Genomic DNA, 21,889 nt, shown 5'->3' with positions numbered 1-21,889 from the left:
CATTTTAGAGAAGTCATGTCAGAGAAGTCATTTTCTTAATGCGTAATCATAATATGCAATCCATCTAATCTTTTTAGAGGATGATTAAAACTTTATTCAATTAGTGAACTATAAAATTGACTATATGTTTAAAAGAAGTATGTTTAGTCTTTTTCAGTGACCAGTAAAGAGCTCTCTTTAGACTTTTATAAGATGTTTTTTATAAGATATATTTGTGTAATTATTCATGATTCTTAAGTTATTAGTGATAACAGTATTAAAGTTTAACTTTTTGAACCCTGGCAGGTAATTAGTTACAAGAGTTTTCACTTGATGATCAGTGAATGTTGGTTAGTTATATACTTATAAAAAATTATAACCAGCTAAGATAAGATTACAGTTTCATTCTTGATATTTTCATAGGGAAAACAGAATATACTGAGATAATTGGAAATTCAATTTTCTCCCCATTATTGTAGTGCCCGGCCATTGCTGAGTGGTTCTGGCAGGAACGTGCTGGGGAAATTGTGTTCCTAGAGCTTTTCCAGAGAATAAGCTGAGGAAAGAAGAGAGAACACAGTATACACAAAAAGATTGTTTAAAGAAATATTTGGCCCTTGCCTCTCAGAATTGGTCCTGTATGTGAACCTTGACTGGATGCTAGATTCTTAAGGTTTTATAAGCCATTTTAAAGGTATTTGGGGAAACTAGCTATCAGTGATACTATGGCATATTTATTGTAATAGTACTATTGCATGTATATCCTTATTAAAAAGTTGCATGACAAATTATTTTCATGAAGTTAGTACCATGATTAAACAAATACATACATCAAACAAATGTGGCAAATGTTAACAATTAGTGAATCCTGACAGAGGGTATATAGACATTCATTTTACTTTTTTCTATCTTAAACAGTGAATTTGGAAAGGTGAAGCATTTTGTGGAAAAGGTGTGTAGGGATTTGTTTTCAAAGTGGAATCAGATAGTTGGGGAAAATTTATTCATTTGTATAGTTTTTAAAAAACTAGTGAATATGAATAGCCTGGTTATACATAGTGATTTTAGATTTTAGTTTATAGTTTTATATTTTGCATTTAAGATCTGTTCACTGTGAAACACATTATACAAGGCAAATGTAAATTGGAAATAGTAATATATTTTTTAGAATAACAACTTCAAAAATTTTACATTTGTGTTACACTAACTCATGTGTACACCAATAAGGTAGAGATTTGTAGAGGATCAAAACAATGTTATTACTTGTCATTTGTTCTTAATTGGATGCTTTTAAAATAGAGGGTGGAACAAAAGGAGGTTAACAGTTAGTTGTTCCTATGGAAAATAATGCAATAATTAATAAATTTTATAAGAATAAGCTTTTGTGTACTCACAATTGTAAACCTACTTTTGCCCTACCCTGTATATAAAAGTACTTAAAAAGTTCCTTAAATTCATACTACTGAATTGTACTACGGCTACTAAATTGTTTACGTACCATTCAATTTAGTTGTACACTTTCAAGAAGTATTTTAATGTGCAGAAGCCTATATCTGTCTGTGAAAACCATTACTTCTGAATTTGTATTATACTAATTAATATACTATGGGGAGCAAATAGTACATTGTTTTGGCTTTGTGGATGTAGGATCTTTGTCCACTGCTCAGCTCTGCCATTGCTGTCTGAAAGTGAACAGTAAGTAAAGTAGACAGTGAATGGGTGTGGCTGTGTTCAGTAAGACTTTATAAACAAGCGGCTGGCCGGCTGTAGTTTGCTCACTCCTGCCACCTGTGCTACCTATATAGAGACTTGTGGCTGTCTGGATATAGATAAGGCAAAAATAGTTTGAAAAATGATCAAACTTTTAATTTACGTACTGTATTATAATGGTATTTTTTCTTTAAAGTATTTATATAATGTTTCACTTGATTATTGTTATATGAAAGATGAAATCTATGGCGTTTCATAACTGTTGAATTGAATAGTGCAATTTCATCTTGATCATGTAATTATTAAAATTGTGAATAGTTTTATAAGCCACCCTAAAATCTTCTTAGGGATAAGATTGGAATACAAATAAATAATCTTTGTTACAGTGTATCTCCAAATTGTCATAAATATCAGTATTTATGTAGTTGTTCATTATAATCAATAAAGATGCCTAGATTTCTGTGCCTTTTATATCCACAGAAATGTTTTTTTTTCAGACTAAAGTAGATTTAATGCCTGAGCATAAAATATATAATATATAATATATATATAATAAAAATATATAATAGTGATTGTTTTTTCTCTTTTTCATTTATTTGAATTTAAATTTGAGTGTAAAGGAATTATTTTTGGTATTGCTTAACTTCCAGGACATTCATGGAACCCACCATTGGACGTAATATCCAAAATAAATTAGTTTTCTATTTACGTATATTAGGTAGGTTAAATATTATTTATTAGATGATGTTGATGGTTGTTACATCAACTGAGCAGGAAAATAACCATTCTTTTTAATTAGTAAAGAGCAAATGAACTCTGATCTGAACTTGAGACCTTAGTGTATTAATACTGAAGGTTTTAAATGAGCTATATGTAAGTAAGATAGCTTTAAGTAAATGTTTATAGTTCATATAATTGCATACCTTAGTATATCTCTGGTCATTTTAAGCAATTCCAGTTATTACACATATCACTAAGGATCACACAGCTGAAAAATTATGTAACTCATAATTTCACTGCAAAATAGTAATCTTACTCCTTTGTTTCTACCCTAGTAGCTCTAGTCATTGCCTCTTTGCCTTCATTTATTTAAAGTTCTAATACGATTGTTTTTTTACACCTCTCCTCTTTAATATTTAGTTATAAAACAGACACTTAAGTCATTGTAAGTAAGAAGGGTAGCCTACCCGGGAAGGCTAACACACAAAAAACCAATACAAAGAAACTCAAAAAGCATGATTCAGGGTCATTTATAAGTTAAGCTTGTCCTATCTACCTTTTTTTTTTTAATTGAATTTATTGGGGTGGCATTCGTTAATAGAATTATATAGGCTTCAGGTGTACAATTCTGTAATACATCACCTGCCTGACCTGTGGTGGCGCAGTGCATAAAGCATCGACCTGGAACGCTGAGGTCACTGGTTCAAAACCCTGGGCTTGCCTGGTCAAGGCACATATGAGAAGCAGCTACTACAAATCAGTCAGTAAAATCTTTAAAAAAATAGAATCAATATATACTACATCGTCTATATATTTGTGTTCATCACTCCAAGCCAAGTCTGCTTCCATCACCGTTTATCTCCCCTTGACCATCGTCTGCCTCCCTCCACCCCCTCTCCCTGATAATCACCACACTGCTGTCAGTATTTGAGGGCTTTTAAAAACTTTTTTTGCTTAATCACTTCTTTTTTTTTATTTTTAGTGAGAGGAGAGGAGGCAGAAACAGGATCCACCTGGCAAGCCCACTAGGGGGTGATGCTCTGCCCATCTGGGGTTCTTGCTCCATTGCAGCCAGAGACGTTTTTTAGCACCTGAGGTGGAAGCCATGAAGCCATCCTCAGCGCCCAGTCCAACTGCTCTAATTGAGCCATGGCTGCAGGAGGGGAGGAGAAGAGAGAGAGAGAGAGAAGTGGGAGGGGGAGGGTGGAGAAGCAGATAGGCACTTCTCCTGTGTGCCCTGACTGGGAATTGAACCTGGGACTTCCACACACTGGGCTGACACTCTACCACTGAGCCAACCAGCCAGGGCCTCCTTCTTCTGTATTACCCAGCTTTCCAACCCCCAACTCCTGACAGCTGTCAGTCTGTTCTCTGTATCTATGAATCTATTTCTATTTTGTTTGTTAGTTTATTTTGTTCATTAGATTCCACATATAAGTGGAATCATATGGTACCTCTTGCATTGCTGTGCTATTTTTGTCATAATTGATGATTTAATATTGACACATTGTTAACTAATGTCAGTAGTTTATAGTAGGAGTCATTCTTTATGTTGTGCAGTTCTGTAGGTTGTGCATAGTGCTCAGTTTTATATATTCAATATCATAGTATGTATATCATACAGAATAGTTTTTTTCCTAAAAATCCTGATAAAATATTTTAAAAACATAACATAAAATTTAGCATCCTAACTATTTTAGCAACTGGTCTTTTTACTCTTTATAGTGCATTGTATTTTTCAGAATGTCATATTGTTGGAATCATACAAAATGTAGCCTTTTCAGCTTGGCTTCTTTCACTTAGCAGTATTCATTAAGATCCCTCATCTTTTTTTGTTGGTTAATAGCTAATTTCTTTTTACTGTTGAATAGTATTTCACTGTATGGGTATACCACAGTTTGTTTATATGTCTGCCTATTGAAGGATAACTCAGTTGCTTCCAGTTTCTGGTAATTATAAATAAAACTGCTGTAAATAGGAGTGCAGGTTTTTGTGTGGACCTAAGATTTTCACTCATTTGGGTAAACAGGATTATTACCTAGATTACTTTTAAGACGATTTAACTTTCTATGAAACTTCTCCAGTGTTGTCCAAAGTGGCTGTATCATTTTGCATTCATGCCAGTAATGAATGAGATTCTTACTGTTCCACATTGTTGTCAGCATTTGTTTTTCTCAGTGTCTTGGATTTCAGCCATTCTAATAGGTGTGTAGTGGCACCTTATCATTTTAATTTGGAATTCCTTAATGATAATGGTGTTGAGCATCTTTTCTTACGCTTATTTGCCATCTATATAACTTCTTTAGGAGGCGTTTGTTAAGATCTTTCACCCTATTTTCTTTTATTTTTTTGTTCAGTTTTAAGAATTCTTTGTATGTATATATCACATTTTGTTTCTACATTTATTTGTTGATGGACATGGGTGTTTTCCACCTTTTGGCTATTGTGAATAACGCTGTAGTCGAACATGGGAATACAAGTATCCGCTCAAGTCGCTGTTTTCAATTCTGAGAGTATATAGTTAGGAGTGGAATTTCTTGGTTACATAGTAATTTGTTTGCAAATATTTTCTCCTAATCTGTCCCTTGTGTTTTCATTCTCCTAACAATATTTCACAGTGGATGTTTTGTAATTTTAGTGAAATTCAAATTACCACTTCCCCCTCATGAATGATACTTTGGCTATTTTACCTCCTCTTTCCAAACCCGTGTTCATCTAGATTTTCTCCTATATCTCCTTCTTAGAAATTCAAGTTTTGAATTTTACATTTAGCTTAACGATCCATTTTGAGTTCATTTTTGTGAAAGATGTGAGGTCAGTATGTAGATTCATTTTCAGCACCATTTGTTGAAAATACTATTGGACTGTCTTGCTCCTTTGACAAAGATCACTTGACAATATCCTGTGGGTCTATTTATAAGCTCTCTATTCTGTTCCATTACTTTAGATGTCTACTTTTGCCAATACCACACTCTTGATTCCTGTAGCTTTATCATATTATAGTTATATATGTTTGTTCATATTCATAAAGTAATTTGCTGAGATTTTCATTTGGATTACATAGAATCTGTAGTTCTAGCTTAACAATGTTGGAATCTTTCTTTCCTGACTGGTGGTGGTGCAGCGGACAGAGCGCCGACTTGGGATGCTGAGGTCCCAGGTTTGAAACCTGGTGGTCCTGGGCTTGAGCATGGGCTCACCCGCTTGAGCATGGGTCTCTGGTTGAGTGTGGGATCATAGACATGACCCCATGGTCACTGGCTTGAGCAAGGGGCCACTGGCTCTGCTGGAGCCCCTCTGTCAAGGCTCGTATTAGTAGCAATCAATAAACAACGAAAGTGCCGCACTACAAGTTGATGCTTCTTATCTCTTTCCCTTCTTGTCTTTCTCTACCTTGGTGCCCCCCCTCCCCACAAAACAAAACAAAGAAAGGATTTAAGTATTCATTTTTATAGTGCCAATGTAATTTTTTTTTTAATTTAAAATTCCAATTATTGATTGTTGTTGTGTAGGAAAGTTACTGAGTTTCATATATTAACCATATATCCTACAACCTTGCTATTAGTTGCCTATTATTCCTGGGAATTTTTTGTTGATTTTTTTTTGTGATTTTCAACATAGACAATCATGTCATCTGCAAACAAAGACAGTTGTCTTCTTTTCCAATCTTTATACCATTTATTTCCTTTGCTTGGGTTATTGCAGCAAAACTTCCAGTATGCTGTTGAATAGGAGTAGTGAAAGGGAAAATCCTTGTCTTGTTACTGATCTTGGGGAGAAAAGTATCTAGTTTCTGTCTATTAAATATATTTCCTGTATATTTTTTGCAGATGTTCTTTATCAAGTTGAGGGTTCCTTTCTATTTCTAGTTTGCTGAGAATTTTTTATCATGAATGGGTATTGGATTTTTTTTAGATGCTTTTTCTTTATTGATAGAAACATATGGCCTTTCTTCTTAGCCTGTTGATGTGATAGATTTTATCAGCTGATTTTTAGATATTGGGAGATCCAAGATGGTGGTGGAGTAGGTGGATGTACTCACCTTCTCCCAGGAACAAACTGGAGTTACAACTAAATAATTAAAGAATCATCCTGAATAACCAACTCAAATGTTGAACCAGTCTTGCATACCTGGACTAAATCCCATTTGGTTTTGATGAAAAATTCTTTCTACACATTAATGGATTTGATTTGCTAGTACTTTATGGGGGATTTTTACCTCTGTGTTCATGGAAAATTTTGTCCTGTATTTTTTCTTACTTGTAATGTTTTTGTCAGCTTTTGGTATTTAGGTAATACTGGCCTCATTGAATGAATTAGGAAATGTTTCCTCTGGATTCGATTGTAGAGAATTTCTTTCTTAAATGTTTGCTGGAATTCACAAGGGAAGCAATGTAGGCCTAGTGCTTCCTGTTTCAAAAAATTATTAATTATTAATTCAACTTAAAAAATAGATATAGGGTTCTGTGTTTTGGGGAATTAGTTCATTTTATTTAGGTTATTAAATTTTGGGGCATAAAATTGTTCATAATATTTCTTTAGTATTTGTGAGATAAGTAGTTTTGTCCTCTTCTTTCTCATATTAGCTATTTGTGTCTTCTTGGTGTTTGGGTTCCTTTTTTTTTTTTTGTAATCTGGCTAGAGATTTCTAAATTTTATTTTTCTCAAAGAACTAGTTTTTGGTTTCATTAATTTTCTTCTGTTGATTTCCTGTTTTCTTTCTTTGATTCTTGCTCTAAATTTTATATCTCCTAACTACTTTGGGTTTAATTTGTCCTTTTTCTATTTTTCTAAGGTGGAAACTTAGATTATTGATTTTCTTTTTTTTCCTAATATATGCATATAATGCATTAAAACCCTCTCTCAAGACTTTGTCTTGCAGTATATGCAAATTTTGATGGGTTGTATTTCTTTTTTCATGTAAGTTTGAAATTTTGTTAAACTTGTGAATTTTTTTCAATCATGTTTTTTTTAATATATATATATATATACACACACACACACACACACACACACACACACACTTGGATCAGTATTATTACTTTTTAGTAATTTTCCTACAGTTCTTGAATATATTTTTGCCTTTTTTTTTTTTTCTTATATTTTAATTCTGGAAGTTTAACATATCTTTAATCTTGGTGATTCCTTCCTCTAACATTTTAACCTCCTGAATGAGAACATTCTTCATTTTATTTACAGTGGTTTGGTTATTAGTTTTTTTAGTATTTCCTTTATTATCATTTCCTTTGATTTTTTAAAGCATTTCCTTTTTTTTTTTCAAGCAAGGGAGAGGGACAGACAGGAAGGGGGAGAGATGAGAAGCATCACCTCATAGTTGCAGCACTGTAGTGGTTCATTGATTGCTTCTCATATGTGCCTTGACTGGGGGTCGGGTGGGGGGCTCCACTGAGCCAATGCCTTGCTCAGGCCAGCGACCTTTGGGCTCAAGCCAGCGACCATGGGGTCATGTCTACAATTCTGCACTCAAGCTGGTGAGCCTTCGCTCAAGCGGACGAGCCCGTACTCAAATCTGGCAACCTTGGGGTTTCCAGCCTGGGTCCCCAGTGTTCCAGGCTGACGTTCTATCCATTGTGCCACCTCCTGGTCAAGCTCTTTAAGCATTTTCATCGGTTTGCTTACATTACCCATCTGTTCTGACATGTTCACTGTTTCATTAGTGCCCTTAGCATATTGGTCATAGTTATTTTAAATTCGAGTCTGATCATTTTAAAGTCTTTGTCATATCTGAATCTGAATCTGATTCTGATGCTTACTTTCTCTCCTCAGACTGGTGCTTTTTCTAGTTAGCATGCCTTGTAATTTTTTGTTGAAAGTCCTGTGATGTGTCTGGTAAAAGAAACTGAGGTAGGTAGGACAGTAGTGTGAGGCTTTTATATTTATTTGTGTAGGAGTTAAGCCGTGTGTACTGTTAATGTATCTATAGTGTCGGAGACTAAAATTTCCTCTACTGCCCACGGTTTTGTTTCTCCTGTTGCCTTTGGGTTTCCCTTGAGACTCCTGCAGTCGAGTCTGAGGTTTGTGGGCCTTTCAGCTGCGATTTGCTGTTATTTGTCCAAGAAGCTAACTGATGTGGTGGTAGGGGTGGGAGAAGGGAAAGTGTTCTGTAATCCATGGTTAGTCTTTAGTTTTAGCGATCTTGTGTGTGAGGCTGTGACCTTCATAAGTGCTCCCCCACCCCACAACACATTGAGTTAGATAGAAAGGCTCAAGGGACAGAGGTTGAATGTTTCTTTTTCCCAAATGGAACGCTTGAAGAGGCTGGACTTGGATATATTTTACTTCTCCCTTGCCAAAGACTAATGGGTGCTGGAGTTGAGTGTTCCTTTTCTCCGGGGCAATTCGTCTTTGGTGTTATCTAAGTTAGTTGTTAGGCTCTTGTAAGTAGTTTCCCCAAAGGGCTAGTTTTTTGTTCATAGAACTGAGTACTCTTAGGGCTTTTTCAGAATGGTTACTTTGCCCCTCCCTTTTGTGTTGGGGGACCTTTCTCTGATACTCACCATGGGAACCTGATGGGGCTCTGAAAGGTAACAGCCTGTGTTAAGCCCCTAAGGCTGGGCTGCCTGAGATTGTCTGATTTGCTAGTCCATGCTTTATCTCCAGCAATTAGTGAATTACCGTTTCAAGGGTTCCTACCAGCCTCCAGCCCTGGGCTCTGCTGTGGTAAGCTGTTTCTCTTTGTGCTCATTGTCTCCTCCATTGTTGACTGCAGAGGTTTGCCCTGTGGCCTCCATTCTTTGATGGATCCAAGAAGAGGGGTTGAGTCTCAGTTTAGCTTTTTTCTGTCTTAAGGAAAGGAGTGACACTTGCCAACTTCTTTATATGTCATACTGGAAACTGGAAGTCATAATCTTTACTTTTTAACAATTTTATTTATAACAGCATCTTAACACATGGAATCTGTAAGTCCAATATCATTCACTCATTTATTCATACTATAAGCATTTATTAAATGCTAATTATGTATTAGGCTCTGTGTTAGTACTTGGACTGAAAGGTTGAATAAGGCATAGTTCATAAGTGTAATGAATTTAAATTGAAGAAACTCTTTGGGGCACAAAAATAAATAAATGAAAAAGATACTGTTTATTAAATACTGCATTCATACGTATTAGGTAGTTGTAAGAAGGGCTAATTTCTTCCAGACTAAGGGGTTCAGTGAAAGTTATTCAGAATTGGTGAAAGCTGAATTTGAAGGATTTAGGATTTAACGCATCACCCTTATGTAGGAAGGGCAAGAGGAGGATTCAGATGACAGGTCTGTTCTTAGCTTTTAAACTACTTGCATAAGAAAGAGAATTAGAAAACTCAGTTGTGATAGACCAAGGAGTAGACTGATTGAAATCTGTATTATGAAGCTTTCAGTTATTACTTTTTACCTTTAAAGATGTTATTCTTGATACAATTTCTGTGTAAGAAAAGGCAGTTGGTGGCCTTGGCTGGTGGCTCAGTGGATAAGAGTGTCTGCTTGGTGAATGGACATCCTGGGTTCAATTTCCAGTCAGGGCATACAGGAAAAGCAACCATCTACTTCTGTCCCCCTCTTCTTTTTCTCCCTCTTCCTCTCCTGCAGATAGTGGCTAGTTTGATTCCAGTGTGGCCCCAGGCACTGAGGTGCATTAGCCTCAGGTGCTAAAAATAGCGTGGTACTCTGAGCATCGCCCCAAGATGGGGCTCTGGGTTGCATTCTGGTTGGGGCACATGTTGGAGTCTGTCACACAATCTCCGCTTACCTAAAAAAAAAAAAGAGTTGAGAATCTGTGCCATTTACAGTGCCTAGTTTTAGCAAAAGGGCCACTTTCACTAGAACTTGTTGCTCTGCTTTGTTGCAAATCATATTTATATACTAATTTAAGAAATGGAAAAATATTGGACAATATAAAGAACATAAAAACTCATTATTTTTCTGAGAGAAAAATTTTAAATGAGTTTTTTTCTTTTTGTATGTGTTTGACATGTATATATTTGTACATAAGTACATGATTTTGTTATGAAAAATTTTTAGTTAACATTATTATTTGTTTTCTACATAAATTAAACGTTTCTGTATCATCATTTCTAGTGATTGTATATTATTCCTCTGGTGGGTATTGTAGTACTTTCATATGGTTGAACTTTTATTTCTTTATTTTTTGTGATGTTGTATGTACGTGTGCGCGCGTGCGCGCATAAAGGCTTTTATGAATCTGGGACTTTTAAGTACCGTATTTTTCGCTCCTTAAGGTGCACTCTTCTGCCCCAAAAGTGGAGGAGAAAAATGCCTGTGTGTCTTATGGAGCAGAAAATATGGTATTTTATTAAATACTTTAACACACCATTTGGTTCAGACTAGTTTTTTTCTTATTTTCCTCCGTTAAACCCTAGGGTGTCTTATGGTCAGGTGCGTCTCGTGGAGCGAAAAATATGGTATTTTAATACTTATTTTGTTTCAGAGGCTACTAATTTTAGGGTATGTTATACTTTTGTTTTTAAATAGTCACTAGTTTAATATAATTGCTTTATAATTCTACAAAATATTTTGGTGCTTTAGACATTTTTCTATTAATTTTTAAAAAAATTTATTGATTTTAGAGAGAGATGAAGGAGGGAAGGAGAGGGAAAGACATTGATTTGTTCCACTTATTTATGCATTGATTGATTGATTCTTTTATGTATGTGCACCAACGGCGACTGAACCTGCAACCTTGGCATATCGGGGTGACAGGACGACTAACCAACTGAGCCGCCCAGCCAGGGCACAATACTTTGATTTTTAAAAATCGGAGCAGGAATGAGGTCAAAAGGTTGTGTAAGCACTGTTTTGTGGCCAATGGAATGTCCCTGTCAATGGAAATCTGCTGGGCAGCACAAGTGTGTCTAGGCATTGTATAAGGAAGACGATATGCCTGTCCAGCTTTTCTGTGGGTCTATGGCTCTATGCTAGGGTAATCAAAAGGCACATGATGAAAATGGCTCATAGTTTTGAAGCATTAGTTTTAATCTCTGATAGGTAATTTTAAAATTATAACTACAGACATGGTTATATTAAAGATCAAGGTAAGTTAAACAGGAAATTTAAAGATAAAACTGGTAATTACAAAAAGGTTTGACATATTTTAGTACGTGGAGGAAAGGTTTGAGAAATATTGATTCGGTTTGCAATATGTGATACTTTAAAATTTTGCCATTTAGTTTATAAAATAATGATTATTTTGGTAACCTTCATAATTTAATTTTCTTATTTAAGGAGACCCTATAGCTGTCTGTGTTTTACAATGTATTCTTATGAACTTTGAGTTGTTGTTGAGAGTTAGATAACATTTTAATAAATATTCTTTCCATATGTTAAAAGGTGACCTTCCTGGGCAATTAATTTGAAAAATAAATCACTCTTTCTGGGCTGGGCTATGAACACTTGACTCTGCCGATTGGTGAGAAGATGGCATTTTTTTTTTAAGTGAGAGGAGGGGAGATACATGTGCTCCAACTGGGATCCACTTGTCAATCCCTGTCTGAGGCCAATACTATGAGTCGACCAAGCTATTTTTAGCACCTGAGGCTGACCATCGAACCAACCAAACTATTGTTAGTGCCCAGGATGATGCTTGAACCAATCAAGCTACTGGCTGTGGGAGAGGAAGAGGGAGAGATGGGGGAGAGAGAGGAGAAGAGAAGCAGATGGTTGCTTCCCTTGTGTGCCCTAACTGGGAATTGAACCTGGGATGTCCACATGCTGGGCTGACGCTCTGTCCACTGAGCTAACCAGCCAGGTGGCACTTTTTGCTTTTAAAAAAACAACACAGCACTCCCTTCCTGATGTTCTTTGCCTCACACCAGGGTGCACGACAGGGAGTTCAGGTGTTGCCTATTCTCAGCCATTTACTTTTGTGCAGTGTAAACATCCTCTTGATTTGGCGGTTTATAGATTTTCTATACTTAAAACCACATGCCTTGGAATCATTATATTATTTATTCATTCATTCATTGTACTGATTAAGTGGTCTGAATATATGTGGTAGTGATTGTCCTTAGTGCTGAAAGTAAAGAATGAATAAAGGATATTCAAGTGTATTAGGTAGTAAATGGATGAGCAGAACTTGAAATGGTTGGTAGAGGGGATAACAGTTGCATTGGGTATGATACTTAAACTGAATCTTAAGGTAATAATTATAGCTAACATTTATAATCTGTCTTGCTTGGTTCATACTCTTTTCAGGCTTTATATACATTAATTCATTTATACCTCAACAATCTTCTATGATAGCTACCATGATTATCACAGTTTACAGATAAACTATAGCACAGACATATAAGGACATTGCTAAGATTAGACAGGAGTTAGTTCAATTTGGAGTAGGGACTTAAATTTAGGCAGTTTAACTATTTTGCAACATTGTATCTCAGGTCTCATTGAGTCCCAGGGTTGGGATACAGGTGAGGGTTGTGGAACACTAAGGGAGATAAGATAAGAGTTCCAAAGAGATAGAGCATCATCATATGCATTTTTGTGGAGGCTTGAGAGATCATAGCCTTTCTAAGGGTTGTGTAGTTGCACTGGGCTGGTATATGTGAAAGACTGGTGGGTGATAAGCTGGAAAGATTTAGTAAATCAAAGACTTTAGGCCCTGGCCGGTTGGCTCAGTGGTAGAGCGTCGGCCTGGCGTGCAGAAGTCCCGGGTTCGATTCCCGGTCAGGGCACACAGGAGAGGCGCCTATCTGCTTCTCCACCCCTCCCCCTCTCCTTCCTCTCTGTCTCTCTCTTCCCCTCCTGCAGCCAAGGCTCCATTGGAGCAATGTTGGCCCGGGTGCTGGGGATGGCTCCATGGTCTCTGCCTCAGGTGCTAGAGTGGCTCTGGTCACAACAGAGCAATGCCCCAGATGGGCAGAGTATTGCCCCCTGGTGGGCGTGCCGGGTGGATCCCGGTCGGGCGCATGTGGGAGTCTATCTGTCTCCCCATTTCCAGCTTCGGAAAAATACAAAAAAAAAAAAAAAAAAAAAAATAGGCCCTGGCCGGTTGGCTCAGCGGTAGAGCGTCGGCCTAGCGTGCGGAGGACCCGGGTTCGATTCCCGGCCAGGGCACACAGGAGAAGCGCCCATTTGCTTCTCCACCCCTCCGCCGCGCTTTCCTCTCTGTCTCTCTCTTCCCCTCCCACAGCCAAGGCTCCATTGGAGCAAAGATGGCCCGGGTGCTGGGCATGGCTCTGTGGCCTCTGCCTCAGGTGCTAGAGTGGCTCTGGTCACAACATGGTGACGCCCAGGATGGGCAGAGCATCGCCCCCTGGTGGGCAGAGCGTCGCCCCTGGTGGGCGTGCCGGATGGATCCTTGTTGGGCGCATGCGGGAGTCTGTCTGACTGTCTCTCCCTGTTTCCATCTTCAGAAAAATGAAAAAAAAAATAAAAAAATAAAAATAAATAAATAAAGACTTTGTATACCATGTGTACATTACTGTGAACTTCTCCATTGCTTTTGAGGACTAGTCTGTGCTTCAGTTCCCTTGGTCTACTTTTGAGTCAAAATTAATCTCTGCGACTGCTTTGGTTTACATCTACTTGAATAGAGTGAGTAGAGGTGGGTGTGGAATGTAGGAGTAGAAATTGGGATTCACAGACATATTAGCGGCTTCGTCATTGTAGGGCTTTTAAAATAAGATATGTGGTAATAAACTTGAGAAACAGGAATTTCACAAGAATTTTAATCAGTGACAGTTTTTTTCATTGTACTTGGGACCTTAAAGCTTTACATTTCATGCATTATCTGAATGTTTTTTTTCCTGAAAGATTACTCAAATATTCACTTGTTTTTCTGTTTTGAAATAAACTAGCTATCAAAAATTTACATCATACCTTCTCTGTCAATTAAATGGTTTTTTTATATTGCTTAAAAGTCAAAATAAGCACTTTTTATTTAGCCGTTTTATTCATGAATGATTTACAGTTCTCCTAAATGTGTCTGCTTGTTGTCCAAGAATGCCACAGTCAAGTGTTTTTTATATCTGATTATTCTGTCATTCTTTATAATTATCTTGATTGAACAATTCACAGACTTATCATTGTACTCTACTCAATATAATTCTTGCTCATAAGTTGTACTACTTTGAAGACATCATTCAGTTCTTGTGGAATGACATTTAAAATGAAATCAACTTTTAGTTGTTAGAAAAAGTAACAGCTGTAACTTTGTAAGCTACTGTTAGTGGCTTTGGAAGCTAGTTGGTAAGCTAATTGTCATAATGAGGTCATTTTCCAAAAGAAGATGAAGTCATTTGCCATCTTGTTTTAGTCATCGTGGGCTTTTTCTTTGACCAAATATTTTCAAATTACACCCTCCCCCACTTATTTTTATAGTTGCTAATATTAGAACGAAGTAAGATACTGATAGAACTTTTCAAAGGCAACAGTTTATACTTAACACGGTCAGTATTTGATTTGTATTTTATACCAATAGATAAAAGACCTCTGTAGACTTGAAATATTATTAATTTATATTTCCTAACGGGAGAGCCAAGTAGTGTGAGCTATTCTTGTGTAAATGTCAGAACACAGAATATAAATTATTCCAAGAATTGCGTTCTGCCGAGTTCTTGTAGGGTAGTGCATTAACCAGAGCCCTGTGGTCTCTACCTGCTTGAATTCCTGTTCTTTTACCATATATCCCTGTACGTTCTCTTCTGGTCTGTGTCCTCCATGGCCGCTGGTGATGGAAACTTTATGGCTAGTAGAGATAAGGACTAACTACCCTAAGCACTTCCATCTATTTTTGCTGGTGCCTGAATTACCTTTTCCTCTGAGTGGTAGCTTATATAACCTGTACATTTATTTTAGGTTAGGGTTCCAGACATCACAAGGCTAATTGTAAGGCTTTAATGACTGTCTGATTCAAGTGTCCTTTTCTGTGTAAAGGGAAAATAGTATAGTGTTTTGCAACAAGATAAAAATAGTTATATGTAATTTAGAAAGACACCTCTAAAATAGTGAGAACTATTCCTATGTGGTATTAGAATTTATTTTAAAAATGATAATTAACTTGAGAGCAGTGGGATATATTGGAGAGCCCCAAACTAGACTAGGGTTGCATTTAAGAATTTAATGTAAGGACCACAAAACAAGAATAAGTAAATATTAAATATGTCTGCATTGGCCCTGCTGGTTGGCTCAGTGGTAGAGCGTTGGCCTGGCGTGTGGAGGTCCCGGGTTTGATTCCCGGCCGGGGCACACAGGAGAGGCGCCCATCTGCTTCTCCACCCCTCCCCCTCTCCTTCCTCTCTCTCTCTTCCCCTCCAGCAGCCAAGGCTCCATTGGAGCAAAGTTGGCTGGGGCGCTGGGGATGGCTCCATGACCTCTGCCTCAGGCGCTAGAGTGGCTCTGGTTGAAACAGAGCGACGCCCCAGATGGGCAGAGTATTGCCCCTTGGTGGGCGTGCCGGGTGGATCCCGGTCGGGCGCATGCGGGAGTCTGACTGCCTCCCCATTTCCAGCTTCAGAAAAATACAACCCCCCCCCCCCAAAAAAAAAATGTCTGCATTCATTGATATTTTTGGTTTGTATATTTGTCTCGTACACCTCCTGGAACTTTCTGTTAAAGCCCTGCTAGTCCTTCAGTCTGTTGTGTGTTTTAAACATGGTCACAGCCTGAGGTGTGCTGAGCTTCCGGTTATTCCTGTTCTAGTCTCACTGAGATTGCCACTTTGCCCGACAGTGCTCCAAATTAAGTGAACCCACTGTATTATTTTTATTTTTATTTTTTAAATTAAATATAGTGGTGACATTGGTTAATATTGATATAGATTTCCGGTGCACATTTCTATGCTATATTATCTGTATATTGCATTATGTGCGCACTGGCCAAAGTCAGTATGAACCCTCTTTATGGACAGCAGGAAAGCTGTTGGTTCTTACAGCTGCTTCTGTACAGCTTCAACTGCTCTGTGGATAGGGGTTTGGTGAGTGGAAGCATACCTGGGCAAAATACCACACACACATGGTATTTTCCATTAAAGTTCTATATTTTTCACTAATAAATGCTTCTTAGTTTGTTGTATTCTTGTGTTTGATTTCCACAGTGCTGAAATGGTTAATTTTTGACTATTTTGTCCAGTTCTTAAGAGGAGTTGTTCACCTCACTCTCATGCCTACTGTGAATTTCTGGTCTCATTATCTCTTGCCTGGTCTTTTTATACATTTACTAACTCCTCTCCCTATGTTCTCTTTTGCATATTGCAACCATACTTTAAATGTTTGGAATGTATAAATGTATGTGTGTGTGTGTGGTTTTTTTTTAAGTGAGAGGAGGGGAGATAGACTCCCACATGTGCTCTGGCAACCCTGTCTAGGGTCGATGCTCGAGTACTGAGCTATTTTTAGCACCTGAGGCTGACATAGTTGGACCAGCCGAACTATCCTCAGCACCTGGGGCCACGTTTGAATCAATTGAGTCACTGGCTGGTGGGAGCAAGATACAGAAAGGGGAGAGGGAGAGAGGCCATTGCAAAACTGGTATCTGCTTTGCTTTTCCTGTGTGCCTTGACTGGGAATCCAACCTGGGACATCCATACACCTGGCCAACGCTCTATCTGTTGAGTCACCAGCCAGGGCCTGTTTAAATGTTTTAAAACACAAATGAGATGGTAGGTTTTTTTGTTTTTTTTTAGCTGAAATCACTCAGTGCCTTCCTGTCTCACTGCTAGTAGAAGGTAAAAGACCTAACGGGGGCCATGGAGGCCTCTGTGCTCTCTCCTGTTACCTTTTGACCTTTCTCTGCTCGTTGAGCTGTTCTGGTACAGTAGTTTCCTTGCAGTCCCTCTAAAGTGCTGAGTGTAGTCCTGGGCCAGGCCCCTTGCTCTTACTCGTAGCTCTTGCTCTGTCTGAGGGCTGTTTTTCCTTTAGATTTACATAGCTCACATCCTCAGCGCCTTATTTCTCTGCTGAAATGTGACCTTCTCAGTGAAGCCTTCCTTTGCCACCTAATAAAATAAGTTCCCGAACAACATTTTTCTCACATACACCAAATATCCCTACTTAATATTTTTCCATAACACTTTATAATACATTGACTTGTTTATTTATTGCCTGCCTATCCCACAATAATATAAACGTTAATATTATAGGGACTTTTGTTTATATTTTCTGTATTTCCAGCATCAAAACTGTTTTCCACAAAATAGGCAATCATTAATTATTTACTGAATGAATGGGTTTAAGGTGTCTGCTTTGCAGCTTTTTTTTTAGATAGTAAAACCTGGCAGTGTATAAGACATGGCCCTTTAAACTTTACATAAGTCAGAGATAATTATAAGGTGGAAAGTGCAGTATTAGAGGTGCACGCAGAATGCTGTGTTTTCAAGGATGAATTTGGATTAATTTTGCTTACAGAAGTCTAGAAATGTTTCTCTCAGGAAGAGACCTTTGAATTAGGCAAAACAGCAGTTGAAATCTTCTGGGAGGTACAGGGAGACAAGGAAAGAATTGTGAAAGTGACTATGTCCAATAAACACTGATTTTATTGTTGGTGACATTGAGTGGGCGATGGGAGTGTATAAGAAGATACCAACAGATGAGTAGATAGAGGTCATGTAATTAAGGATTACAGGTACCATATTGAGGAGCCTAGACTTTTAGTGAGCCAGCGTGGGTCTTAAGTATACTGCTCACAAAAATTAGGGGCTATTTCAAAATGAATATGAAGCGATAAAATATCCCCTAATTTTTGTGAGCTGTGCAGGTGACTGAGTTTTATGTTTTTAGCAGAAGGCTATCTGGCAGGTGGAAGTTAAACCAGATTAGGGATGGCTGCAGGACAGTGCATTTTAGGAAGCTGCTGGAGTGGTTGAAATGATAGATGGTGTCATTTTGCCCACCTTGAGGTGAGAGACTTTGAACTCCCAGTGGGCTACAGATGGTTACCTGTGTTGTCACATTGCCACCTTTGTTCATTTCACTGGGGAGCTTAGGGGTAGTTGGGAGAGGGGAAATAGTTGGGTATCCTTTTAAATCTAGAGGCTGGAAGAGGAGGAACTTCAGGGGCACCCCCCTGGAGAATTATATCTTATATTGGCAAAGTCCTTTACAGTTTAGGAACTGTTTGTGTACATGTCTGACTTGATTTTTAATTTGAACCTTATCAAAACCCCACGAGACAGACAGTAGATGGTAATAAATACATTTTATAGAATAAAAGGACTGAAGTTCAAAAACAGTTAGGACTTGGTCTGGTGTGTTTTTGTTGTTAGGAATCTCTGAATCCACACTCAGGTCTTCTTATTTTCAAGTTTAGGAGCGAGCGAATAGTGGTTTAGACTCAACCTCAAAAGCAAGAATGCAGAAATAAGTGAAATGTGCTGAAAAGAAGGTTACCTTCTGGTTACTTTGCAGTGAAAAATATTACTGATAGGTTCTAAGATTTTTTAAAAAATTAAAAACAGTATTTATTTGAGTATAGTAAAGGATCAGAGGTACAAAGATAAATACTGTGTGAGTTACTGTACTACCTCCTCTCCCTCTGAGCTCACTGTCGGTTCAGGAAACGGATATATAAACATATCAGTATAATATGGCATGGGAGTCATTGTTCAGTTGAGATATAACGGTACCTTATATTTGTGTAAGTTACTTTTTATTACAGCTCACAGGGCTTTACCATCTACTCCCCAACATGTATTCTTTGCTCCAGCAAACAAAATATTTTGTTTTTTTTATTAAGTGAAAGGTAGGGAGGCAGGGAGGCAGACTCCTGCATGCACCCCACCGGGATCCACCTGGGAAGCCCACTGGGGGGTAATGCTCTGCCCATCTGGGGTGTTGCTCTGTTACTCAGCAACCTAGCTCTTCTTATCGCCTGAGGCAGAGGCCATGAAGCCATCATCAGCGTTAGAGGCCAAATTGCTTGAACCATTTGAACTATGGCTGTGGTAGGGTAAGGGAGAGGGAACAAGAGAGAAGGGGAAGGGGTGGAGAAGCAGATTGTTGCTTCATCTGTGTGCCGTGACAGGAATCAAACCTGGAACTTCCACACACCAGGCTGATGCTCTACATCTGAGCCAACCTGCCAGGGCCAGTATTTTGTTTTTTTAAGAATTAACCTCTACTTTCAAAACTTTAGTCAATTATAATCCCTTCCCAACTACCTTCCCACACCCTACAATTTAGGCCTCTGTTGTACCGTTTATAATACTGCCCATCAATAATTATAGATATTGTCTCTGCCCTAGTGTATTGTAAGGATTTTGAGGCTTGACTTTTAGTCCAAAGTGCGTGCTTCAGTGCTTGGCAAGTGGTAGGTCCTTAATAAAAGTTTATTGAATAAATTGAATTATTGAACTGTAGGTTTACTACATTCCTCTGAGGTTAATATTGTGGTCCCTATTTTACAGATTCGGAAACAAGTCTGGTGTGGAGTCACTTACTCAGTCTCACATTTGGTAAGCGTCAGAGCCTGGATGCCAAATGTCTTTTTGTGTCCTACCTGAGCTAGTGTACTGGAGGGTAATATCCAGCTAAGTGGAGGTGACAGGGGACTTCCAAACCAGATTGTGCTGGTTTATTCTATCCTTTGAGGACTTTAAAAGAGGTAATGGAGAAAGTAAAAATGTCTTGGTATCATTCCAAGTTTTCAGCAGTTAGATTTGATTTTTTCCACTTGAAATTTAGACATTTCCAGGCCTCTAATTTAGATTTAATAGTGTCTTAATAGTTTGAGCTTAATAACCAAATTTTAGTTATCAAACAGCATTCACGTAGTTGGGAAACTCTTTCAGTAGAAGGATCAGTTCAGTGATTTTGAGGGAACTATTTTGCCCCATACTCCCCTGTCATTCAATGAGAAGGTAATTCCTCTTTCTTTCCTTATCATAGGGTTCATTTCCTCTCTCTCTCTCTTTGCTTAATTTTCTTGAGAAAGTGAGCCAATGAAAGAAATGGTAGCTAGTAAACTTTTTTTCATTTTCCTTTGTGATTTAAAATGTGTATAAAATTTAAAAATTTAAAAATGTGTATAAAAACACTTTTTATAAAAGTTATCTCATTTAGTTTTGCAAGTAATATTCTGTAGACAATTTGATCTGTTTGGATGAGGACTTTCTTGCCAGAAACTGGTCAAGCCTCTGCTGCTAATACTTACCTTGCTGTCCCCAGTGCTGCCCAGTTAGGCTGTCCCATGTTCCCACTGTGGAAGCAGGTCTCTGACTCTGCTGTTTTTTTTTTTTATCAGGTCAGCTTGGTGTGAAATTCTTGTGTTGTTCGTATGAGCTTTTATCTAGGTCATCCACATAAGGATTTTCAGAAGTTTTCTGTTTTCCATAAAGTAGTGAGGATTCTGTGAACATCTTTATAGCACGGCTCCCCAGCAAGTTGGGAAAGCTATTAAATATTCTTGGGCAGTTAATATGAATTCATTGTTTTAATGGTTCAATTAAAACCTGGGGATAAAAGATAATGATCCTGTATTATGAAAGACCTGAACATTAATAGAAATATTGATGTATATAATACACTCGTATGTTTTAAAGTGATATATTGTGGTTGCCATTCAATCAACAGTGCTACTGGAATGCTGTCACTTAATGTGTCTTTTTTCTAAATACATTTAAAACATTTAAAGGCACATTGTCTAATGGAATATATTGAATGCTCACTGACCGTAGCAACTTTGGCCATAATTTTTTAGGTAAACCACAACTAATTCATAAAGTGCTGTGGACCCTTTAATACCTTCCAAAAGTGGGCAGGCTGTCAATTTGGAAGATTCCATCTAAAACATATTCCTTCACTTGGCCCTCGAAAACTCTCCCACAGTATCCTGCAAAGAATTTAGTTTATTTACTGAGAAGAAGGAATGGTCGAGTCAACTCACAGGAGATAAATCTGTGGTAGGTGTCACAGGGCTGATTTTTAAACTGCGCAGCATCTCCTCTTTTAGTTTATTTTACCTGCTAATATGTAACTTTTACTAATGAAGTCAGGAGGACTCATTCAAAGATATTTTTTACTTCTTTTCAATGAAGAAAAACAGTGCTTTTGTTAAGAATGACACATTTGTTTTGCCAGTGAATAAATTCAAAGCTTTTAAAGGGAGATTAAGATTTTAATTTAATCTGTATTAAGAGAGGAGAAAAGTAACTAGCCAATGTTAATTTGTATTTTTAAAGGTTAATTTACAACGTGAAATTGTAGTATTCAGTGTTACCTCCCATTAGATGAACTGATAGAAGTAGAACTGCTATTTCCAACAACTGGTTAGAACATGGACTTGTGCTGCCCTTACTGGAGAGGGTCGGCATCCAGCATCCGGGTCCATCCGAGGGCTGGGCAGGGCACCGGGGCTGCTGGCGTTCACATGGCTTGATTAAAAAAGAGGAAGTTCCTGTGCATTGGCATGTTCTTGTGAAATGGGCACGTTTCCCAGCGTAAATATGATACTTCTATACTAATCAGAATGCAGTGTTATCCTGCATTGGGACTTACATTTTAGGCTTTTACCACATCATGGCTG

General features: G+C 37.8%; 1 protein-coding gene across 8 annotated transcripts in view; it reads left to right on the top strand.

The window, feature by feature from the left end:
• SUPT3H (SPT3 homolog, SAGA and STAGA complex component) overlaps nt 1-21,889 on the top strand; it is a 454,300-nt gene that overhangs the window by 58,993 nt on the left and 373,418 nt on the right. For 4 of the 8 annotated variants that reach the window (XM_066251706.1, XM_066251714.1, XM_066251685.1 and 1 more), the window contains exon 3: nt 19,773-19,820. The exons of the other annotated variants lie outside the window; for them this stretch is intronic. In XM_066251706.1, the coding sequence (XP_066107803.1) occupies nt 19,773-19,820 (48 nt within the window). The remainder of the gene's footprint in view (nt 1-19,772; nt 19,821-21,889) is intronic. 8 annotated transcript variants of the gene reach the window in all.

The sequence above is a fragment of the Saccopteryx bilineata genome, chromosome 1 (assembly GCF_036850765.1).
Source record: "Saccopteryx bilineata isolate mSacBil1 chromosome 1, mSacBil1_pri_phased_curated, whole genome shotgun sequence".
Classification (NCBI taxonomy): Eukaryota; Metazoa; Chordata; class Mammalia; order Chiroptera; family Emballonuridae; genus Saccopteryx; species Saccopteryx bilineata.
Note: the sequence above shows the minus strand (reverse complement) of the source record. Positions and strands in the feature narration are given on the sequence as shown.